Below are 10,121 nucleotides of genomic sequence, written 5' to 3' on the forward strand. Positions count from 1 at the left end.
AAAGAGTCTTCCTGTGTCTTAGAACTTGTTTGTGGCAGTTGTATTTCTCTTTAGGTTCTGTATTTGTAAAATCTTCACCAAAAAAAAAAAAAAGCATTGAGAGAATTCAAACATACAAAATTCCAGTGTAAACGCTACGTGAAGATGAACCTTTAGCTCTAAACGAACAGTTTTACTATTTATGTGTAATTCCCCTCATTGAAACTTTTGAGTGTAAATTGTGTTTATTTAAAGTATTTTGATCTTTCCAGCAAGTTTATTCCGAACTGCTTAGGACAAGTTTTGTCTTTAAAGATGTTCAATAATCTCAACTTAACATTTTCCTTAAGGGGCTTCTGTTCTGGTATACAGGGTTTGAGGAAATCATTAGTATTATAGTAATGACTACTTTTTCCACCCATGAAAATAAAGACAAGTCCAGAGAAAGGCTCACTGGAAGGGGGTTACCCTTTGTTTAAAATCTATCAATGGAAAAATGATTCTTGAAAAGCTCAGATTGGGTATCTTGGTTTGTAATTTTCTGAAAATTTCTGAGTGAATTAAGCGATGACCTCATGCCTAAAAATGTGCTGTCTAGTCTTGCATAGACACAGTGCTGTCTTGTTTAAGTCATATTCACAGTCTGAAATATTGAGCTGCATCTGAAGTATTTTTCAGTCCTGCAACTTTTCACTTCTGAAACCACTGTTTCTAAGGATGTAAGTCTTCTGTCTGGGGCCAGTAAAAGCAAGGTTCCATCACACACACCCCCAAAAAAAACCCATTGTCATTATTTATAAAATGCCTCTTAGAATTAGTCTATAACCAATAATTGGGATTGATTCTAATTTCTGTTTTGACTTACACAACTTTTTAAATGTTTTGTTCCCTTTAAGAGTTAACTTTTGTCTCCACTCTTTTCCTCCCATTAACTATTTCTGTCTTTACCAAAAACATGTTTTAAGTTGTTAAATTAGGCAGGAACTGGTCAAGGCTGTCTTTTAGTAACTGTCCATAAATCCTAAATGATTTGAAGTCCTTCTCTTGTTACACTGTCTCCAGTCTTAGCCCATGGTACTCATCTTTCCCTTTCTCTTGCAATATTTTGTACACCCCTGTTGTTATACCTCTTGTCTTTCTTGTTTACCTATCAGTGCATGCTAATATTCTGACCATATTTTCAGCTCTTTATGAATAAGGATCATGTCTTATTTACTTTCTTGGGGGGGGGCGGTCCAGACAAGGTTTCTCTGTGTAACCCTGGCTGTACTGGAACTCACTCTATAAACTAGGCTAGCCTGGAATCACAGAGATCTGCCTACCTCTGCCTCTCATTGCTGGGATTATCTTATTTACTTTCAACCATTTCTTTCCTTGCCACTGTGAAACTAATGAGCAAATGGTCATTAGTTTGCCAATACTATAAAGCATGATATAACTTTTATCTCAATTAAGAATCACCCTTCTGAGCCCAGTGTAGTGGGCATGTGCCTTTAATCCCAGCACTCAGGAGGCAGAGGTGAGCTTGAGGCCAGCCTGGTCTACAAAGCAAGTCCAGGACAGCCAGGGTTCTGCTACACAGAGAAACCCTGTCTTTGGGGGAAAAATCACCCTTCTGAATGCACAAACTTGATGTAGATACATAAGAATACTTGTTCTAGGATACATGAGGGAATGTGTAATGGCTTAATTTTACTGAGAATTAGAGGGGGTGTTCATGCATTAAATGGCAGGTATGTAAATTATAATTTTAATAAAATTGTAATCTTACTGTGTAGACAAGTTCTTTTCAAAAAGTTCTTGCAGACTGATTATGTGTAAATGCAATTGAATGTAGCATCGATGGAATCTGAACATAGAATCCAGATATCCAGATCTCTATTCCATGATCTCTGGGGAGCCAAGGATGCCTTGAGTGAATGCATGAAGAGCAGATAAAGTCTGAGTGAGTGTGTCTTGTTCACCTGGCACAAGAATGCCCCAGACCCATGGGAACCTGACAGGCAAACCAGCAGCTCAAACCACATAGTCAAAGTAAACCTGGACAGCGTGTTGTGCAGTGGCCTCCACGTAGATGTCAGGAGCATTGCTTTGACACCTGACTGATTTGGTACCACTTTCTTAGCCAGGTTCCAGGACTGTGGGGGGCTGAAGCCCTGGAACAGCACCCACATTAGTAAATTAAGGCCTTGCCTCCTGCACGCTATATTCTACTTTAACCCCTTGGAGTATCCGTTTACAGAGACAGTTGGGATTTGTCCCTGTATGGTGCTGTTCCTCATCACTTCCAGCTGCACAATTGCTCTTCCCTTTCTTCTATTCTTGTATTCAAGATCTTAAGTTAGGTTCCCATTTGTTCCCGAAAGGAGTGAGGTGCAAATATAGCTAGTTGCAAACTCAAAGAGGAACCATCATTTGTCCCTCTTTCCCTATGTTAGGTAGAACCCAGTGACCTGAGTCCTCACCTCATCACATGATTACAAAGCTTTCAGCATCCTAAAATATGGGGTTTCTTCTCAAAAGAAGAATGTGTGTTTCTTTTCATTTCATTTTTTTTTCCAGAAAAATAGGAACATTACACCTAGATGGTAGTGTATATGAAGTAGAGCATTTAACTTCTCACATGGCACAAATGACTAAACGGAGGCCTCGAGTTCTCTTTATAGAACACAGGTTCAGCAAGAGCTATGATAATAATGTTTGGTAATGTTAGCTCAGCATTAAATTTACATCATAGTCTTGTGCAGAAGCTCCAACATTATCTGCTAATAACCAAGGCGGTACCTGGGCTTATATAGACTTCTTGAGTTTGCGCATGAACTAACACTGCAGCTTGCTGATGAATGATTATGTGGGCTTAGAGCTCTGATGTGCCAAAGGACTCTTTGTATGAATAAAATTCTGGTCAGTGAAGGTCAGTTTCTCTACTCAAGCGAGAACGATGTTGTTTCCCTCCTAATCAGAGGCACACAGTGTTTGAAAGATCCAGGAGCCCCACATAAGTGATGTGCAGCCAAAGCCTGGGCAGCTCGTCATGCTGAAATGAATAATCCTTAATAAAGGCTCAAACAACCATAGCATCTTCCTATACTATAATCAGTTGCTTTCATGGTGTGCCCTTCAGTGCATCTCGGGAAAATGCTATAAAGTTAAGTTATCTTCTCTATCTTGCTTCAAGGAAGGCTGAATTGGTCCAATCAGTCCTCCTCCCCATGTTGTATTTGATTCTGCCATAAAGACCAATGAAGTCTGCCTCTGTTGTCTTGGGAGGCCAGTTTCCCTTTTCTCTTTCAGGGGATTCATGCCTCTGAGTAGCACTGGACTTGAAACAGCAGGAGTCACCATCTTTATTGTTAGGCTTCAGAATTTTCTAAGCACATTCTAAATCCAGTTTCATGCTTTTTCTACTTTCTTCCAGTCTGTGACAAAGGTGACCCAATTGTGTTTCTTTGATATTATGAGTGCAGTTCTTTGTGTTCTTGTCACAGAGACATATAACAAAATACAAAGGATAAAATTGTGTCTGTCTGTATAATAGGAATATTTAACTTCATGACTAAAGTGATATAATTTTAAAACAATGTTGTCAGTAAGGCCCTAGTGGTGCAGGTTTCTAATCTCAGCTGCTCAGAGGGCCGAGGCAGGAGGAGTGGAGGTTCACTGCCAACCTGAACTACAGAGTGAGTTCAAGGACACGCTGGGCTATCTAGTGAGACTCATAGAGCTTTTGCTCAGTGTTTATGAGTCCCTAGGTTCAGTTCCAGTACAGGGGATTGGGGAGGTAATTTTGTCAGCTCATGATTGGGAGCTAACAGGCAGAGACCACTTTTCAGGGTTTTTTTTTTTCTTTCATAGTACTAAGATATGGTTAAAAAATAATCGAACTAATGAAAATGTCACATTGATAGAGTAGCCCACATAAGGATTTTACTTCAAGAAGACATAATTTGGTGAAAGTGACTTTGACAGCAATGGTGTTAGGGTTTACAGAGTTAGTAAAATGAACTCAGAAGAGTATTAAAGTGTTCCCATTGGAGTATGTCATTTCTCATTTAATTTTTACAGCCATAAGTGAACTTCAAGAATTACGGAATTTTAGCTTTAATATCTGTCTAGGTGAAGAACAAGGAGCTTTTCCTTTATATCAAACTCTGATATGAATTTATAACATACTACTGTAAAAGAAATAAGTTAATTGAACAATATAGTAAAAATGCATATACCTGAGGCCATTAAAATATGCAAGTTGTAAACTGTATAGCATTGATGCCTTTCTCAGCAAATAAACGTGTCATGTTTAAGTAATTAAAAATGTGTGAGAAAGCAGAAACAGAGTAGAAACCAGCAATAGTTGTAAGCGAAGAGGCTATAGTGTCAGTGAAGACTCTGCTTAGCTCTCTGGTTATGGACAAATATTCAAGCAAATCTGCAATGAATGGCAGCTCCGTTTACCATGACAGGCTTTATTTGTCTTGGGTGCAGCCAGGACCACATGCTGTGTTTTGTCATGTCGAAAGTTCTGAAGCCGTTTTCTGTTGTGGATGTGAATTTCTTTTAAAGCCTTAACACCGCAGTCTCAGGTCAGCTAGTAATATGTTTTCCTTTCCTTTCCAACCAAACATCCATAAATCTTCTATCCCTCCACCAGAAGCATGTAGCTGCAGTTCACCATCCTGGTTATAGTCTTGGTACACTGCTATAGAAGGCCTCATCCTTATTTTCAAGGACTATATCTCTACTATTTATAAAGCTTAATTTTTACATTTACATCTCCATACAGCTTCTTTAATACCATCTTATTTTACATGAGAGTGCCATTGATGACAGAGTCCTTCCAAATCCAATGATTCAGAAATGTCTATCTACCCATTGTATGTTAGTTAGGTCAATTGCCTATGCCTAGAAATGTGGGGTGAATAAATACTTGCCTTTAACATTCAGTTTTCTCCTTCCTTTACATCATATGTTGTCAATCAAAGCTGTATCTTCAGCTACATTCACCTTTTGGAGTTTGATTCTGTTGAATTCACAGAAATTACTAGAACTTACTAGAGAGACTCACAGAATATTTTGGCATTGTTTATATTCACTTTGTAAAAAGCAGCTTCCTGCAGAGTTCATATTACATTCCTTCTTCTTAGATTGCCAGGTCAGTTAGTTAGCAGGAAAATCTGGGTACAAGTGGGAGGATAGAGGCTTATGAGTAAAGGAAAGATCCTTGCTTCCATTAATCAGTGTCTGGGCTTTTTGTCCTGTGGGTTGGTAGTTTTTTCTAAAGTCCTCTCATTCTGTTGGAAATAAGTTTAAAGCTAATTTACAGTGAGCAGAGAAGGGTAGCCAGAGAAGAGTAGCACTTAATAAAGCCATGCTCTGTGAAGTAGGGCACAGGGATATGAAATGGTGGCAGTACCAACTGCAGTGCCTCAGTCCAAAGTCAATAGACACCCTGAAGAGCAGTAAGTAACTTGTAGTTTAGAGATAGGCCTAAAGAATGACTGCCGTCCACACTGAGTAATTGAGCACAGGTGAGATTACAGTAGGAAGGCAAGGTCACTTTAGTATTTTAACACTCAAGCAAATATTTAAGTACCTATTATGTGCACATTGATTGTGTATACTGAGCAATACTGATGTGAACAATACCTGTTCTAATAGAGCTGCACTGTAGATGAAGGGACATAAATTGTAAGTAGTAAGGGGCATCCTGAAATAGAAACATGAATAATAAGGTTATGCATTAGGTTGGTTCACAAAGATATTATGGATATGAGGATGGGGAGTTACTGGCTGGCCAGCATTGGTAAGGTGCTCTGTAGACTCTTCAAGGAGATGATGTGAGTCCTAGGGCAAACTAAGGAGAAGCTGTGTGTTCTTCATGTGGAGAAAGAGAGCAAGTGCAGTGCTACTGGTGAAGAAGTGGTCTCTGGGCATTCAAGGATCAGGTGGAGACTTGCCAACATACAGGAGGAGAAAGTGGTAGGCAAAGTTGGAGAGGTAAAGTGAAATTAAGAAACAACAATCCCAGGAAAGTTCATCTTGGGAGTAATGTTTTACACATGTTTTACAAGTGAAATTGTACCACCTATAAATTAGACTGAAGGAGCAACTAGGAATAATAGGGTGTCTTAGTCAAGCAGAGTAGCAGAATGAGGGAGCTTCAAAGCCCAGTGTTTGACATGCTGCTATTAAACTGTTCCTTCTGGAGTCTCTCCAGTAAAAACACCGGTGCGTTTATGTATGAAGCTTTTGAAAATCACGGCACTCTTCTTTTTAAGCACTTCTTAAGGGGCTGAATAGACTTTTTTCCTGACAAGTTAACTCAGACTGATTCTCTCTTACAGTCTGTCTCCCTGCAGCTTTGAGCGTCTCCATTTCTTCCAGTGTGGGAGAGAGATCTTGGAGATGGCTTGCACTGTCAGGTGTGCCATTTGCTTACTACTTCTTTTACCATGGAAGGGAGGCTGGTGTTGGGTGCATACCAATAAGAGTAAACCATCCTTGTGACTAAAAACCATCTCAGGACACTTCCATTTTTAGGGAGTCATCAAGATGCTAGCAACATCTGCAGTTGAAATTTAATTTCATATTCAAATTAACAAAGTCATGAAATTGGCTTACAGAAACAAAGTGATTAGGTATTAAAGGAATCCATAAATAGTGTTTGGGGTTTTTTTGAGTTTATTTTTGTTTTTGTTTTTGATGTTGTGATTTGGTTTGGTTTAATTCTAAGTTCTGTTTTGCCTGGAGTACAGTGAATTTATTGTGGACACTTGCCAAACATCTGGGCCTCTCTGACACTCCTGGACTCCAAGATACAATTCTGAAACTTTCAAATTCAATCATAAGCTTGCAAATTACTGCTTGTATTCTAAAGAGCAGAGTCGATGGTGCATTAAGTTTATTGGCTTATTTTTCTTTTGGCAGAATTAAAATGCGCTGGTTTCAAGGAAATAGCCTGCATATTGCCAAATCCTCCTTAGGACTCTTGCGAAATCTCTCTGCCTCTAACACAGCGCTGCCTGTGCTGACCTTATTCACAAAGGTACTGGGTAGAAAACTAAAATTAACAACTTAAAAAGTGTTATCATAATTGGGTGTATATAAACTTTAGAAATGCAAGATCAAGAAACAACTCAAACTTGTTATAGCTTTGTGCTTAAGCATGTTTGTGACAGACTGTAAAAGTGCTTCCAGTATTGTTTGGGGGGTTGCAAATTGTCTGGGGTTACTCAAATTCACAAGGAGAGAACCAATGAATAATGAAGATTGGACTTGTCTTCTTTTCTCTGGCAGTACTATTAAGCCACAGAGGTTGTGTGTGTGTGTGTGTGTGTGTGTGTGTGTGTGTGTGTGTGTGTGTGTTATGTGTAACAGAGAGATGTGTGAGCATATGCCTTCTATGTATTTGGGTACATGTGTGTAGGTGCAAATGGAGGCCTGAGGTTGATAGCAGGAGTCTTCCCTCAGTCACTCTCCACCTCATTCTTTGGAGCAGGGTTCTCTCAGTCGACTCTGCCTTACAAGCACTGTACTTCCAGGCAGGCCACCATGGTCACCTGGCACTTACATGGGTCCTAAGAATCTGAACTCCAGTCCCCAAGTTTGTACTTGTGTTTTAACCACTGAGCCTTGGTTCAGAATTTTTAAGTTTTTCACCCTGTTAATTTGTAGTCCAGTAATATCTTTTTGCTAATTGACATCACGTCCTGGAATTTATAATCAAAAAGAAACGTGACATCAGAAGTTACGTTTTTATGCAGAGCAATTCAAACAGAAAGTCTTTTTGATAGGTTTTATTGATGGATTTTATTCTTTTGACAATTTAAATTTTGATGACAGTTATCTGATAACAAAGTGTGCCAGTTGTGATGGTCCACACCTCTGTCCCTCAGCAGTTGGGAGTCAGGGTGAGGCAGGAAGATAGCAAGACTTTATCTGAACCCCCAACAATATTCCATTATCCAAGACAATAGTCCCATAAAGCTAGCTGTTCTTACTTGGCCTATGATTACCAGGCACTGTTTTTTGGTTCCAACAGCAGTTGAGATATCCAAGAACATTTTCCAGGAAATAATCAAACAAATTATTCCATTATCTTATCCGCTATTCCATTCATCTTAATATACTGAACCCTGTAAAGTATATAATAAGATACAAGTAGTGTGCAGCCCAGTAAAAGAAGTACAAAAGTGAAGAACTTGTCCTTTATCTATGACAAGTAGTAGAGTGCACTTTCCTGTTTGAATTTAAAACAAGAGGTTTTCTGGGTTGTTTTGGCCTCTGGTTCCAGGGAGTGCTGAGTGCTTGATTTAGGAAATAAGGTTACCAGTATCTTCAGCTTTGTATTCTAGGTTAAATTCATCTTCATATTGGTTCTTCTCATGTATAACTGCAGTAACCCCAAGCCCAATCTCACATTTCACATATCTATAGAGCCTCAGCAGAAGGCTTAGGGTTATTTATGGCTCGGATTGGCCCACCCCTGAGCCAACCATAGGCATCGAGTTAGGATGCCCTGATTGCTTGACCTGTGTCAAGTGTTACACCTTTCTTGCTTAGAGATGGAATAAGCCACATGACAAGAATAGTTCCTATGGAACAAAACTATAGAATTCTTGCTATAAGAAAGGGGGGTGGGTGTTAGATAGTAAACAGTTCAAGAACAGAAGAATAAGAAGTGCTGTGGAGAATCCTCAGAAAGGCCATATTTAACCATGGGCCTTACTTACCCTTTCCAAGATGAGCTTCTTCACAGATACATACTGATGTATTTGCAGTAGTAATCTGCACTTCCACGGAGCTGATTTTCAAAAGTAAAACACCTGTACTATACTCTTCTCAAGCCTCTACCAAAAAGAAGTATGTTTGGTACATCTATACTTGGCACATTCTTGTTTGGCCTTTTCTTTTAAGCTCTTATGTTAACCTTTTGACACTTCCTCAGAAAATTTTAGCATGATTGTCTTACAGTGACAAATTATCCACCATCTGTTTATTGTTAATGCTAATAGCAATTTGATGAACTGACCTGGCCAAAAAGATCTAGAAATATCAAAGCATGCTCTGAATTAAGCTGAAAAAAAAAAGGCCTATCTTTTATGTAATAGCTTATCTTTTCCTAATACATTAAAAAGCAGCTTTTACACAAGCAACAGTAATGCTGAGTCTGTTTTCAGCTCACATAAGAGAACCTGTGGCTAGACTCTTAGGCACAGTGGCTAAGAGACCTTTAATAACTGTCAACCTGTTCTTCCCACCTTCCTTACAAGGCAGTTAAAGAGTAAAACAGCAGTGGGTCCTAGCATTTGCCTATGCTTCAGGTAAAACATTAGTTCATTGTGGATACCTGTAATACTAAACCAGAAAAAAAATAAAATAAACACGATAAAGTGCTACAGTCATTCATCTGAATTGAATTTTTTTCTCTCCCTCCTTTTAGGGGTAGAAGAGTCACTATTTCACTCTTTCCTGTTAGAATTTTTCTTTTGGTGTGATTAGGAAAAACAGTACTCTCCAGTAAGAAAAGACTTCAACCATTTAGGTCAATTTTATGAGGTGGCCAAGGTGCTTCTCACTCAGGAAGTACAGAGCCCTTAGCCAGGTAGACAGGTCAGATAAAAATCAGGAATATGTAATATACGCACAAACATACATGCCAATAGGTATATACACAAATATGAGAAAATAAAAATAACCAAAAAGTGCAGAGAGCCAACTATCATGCAATAGTAGTGAGTTATGAGATTCTATGGTTATGTTTTGCTTTGGAAGTAAAGCAGTACAATTAACCTAGTAGAAAACTATCCTTTAAAATTAACATGCTTCTGGTGTGTGTTTGGTTTTTTCTTGGGTAGGGGAGATGGTGTTATACCAAACATCTGTCTTTGGGTTTAACATCTTTTGTTCTTTCTGTAGGATCCATGCCCACTTTGTGATGAAGCCAAAGAAGTACTCAAGCCTTATAAAGACAGGGTAACTTTTATGTATACGGATGGTTTGGGTATAGTTTACTGTATAAAGTGTCTGTTTGGATCCTTTCTTTAGGAAAGAGCTTTAAGGATTTTCATTTAGAGTTTGTTTCTATTCCTCAGAGAGTTTATTACTGATTTCCATGAAACTCATTACCTGAATACTACTGGATT

The 10,121-nt window shown here is 38.8% G+C and overlaps 1 protein-coding gene across 4 annotated transcripts in view; it reads left to right on the top strand.

Moving 5' to 3' along the window:
* The window catches only part of C2H5orf63 (chromosome 2 C5orf63 homolog), a 33,585-nt gene that overhangs the window by 5,621 nt on the left and 17,843 nt on the right, over positions 1-10,121 (top strand). For 2 of the 4 annotated variants that reach the window (XM_021662455.2, XM_060377244.1), the window contains exons 3-5: positions 6,321-6,398; positions 6,904-7,021; positions 9,895-9,951. In XM_021662455.2, coding sequence (XP_021518130.1) covers positions 6,321-6,398; positions 6,904-7,021; positions 9,895-9,951 — 253 coding nt within the window. The remainder of the gene's footprint in view (positions 1-6,320; positions 6,399-6,903; positions 7,022-9,894; positions 9,952-10,121) is intronic. The other 2 variants (XM_021662456.2, XM_060377245.1) reach the window with 1 other exon arrangement.

Source organism: Meriones unguiculatus, chromosome 2 (genome assembly GCF_030254825.1).
Source record: "Meriones unguiculatus strain TT.TT164.6M chromosome 2, Bangor_MerUng_6.1, whole genome shotgun sequence".
In the NCBI taxonomy this organism is placed as follows: domain Eukaryota; kingdom Metazoa; phylum Chordata; class Mammalia; order Rodentia; family Muridae; genus Meriones; species Meriones unguiculatus.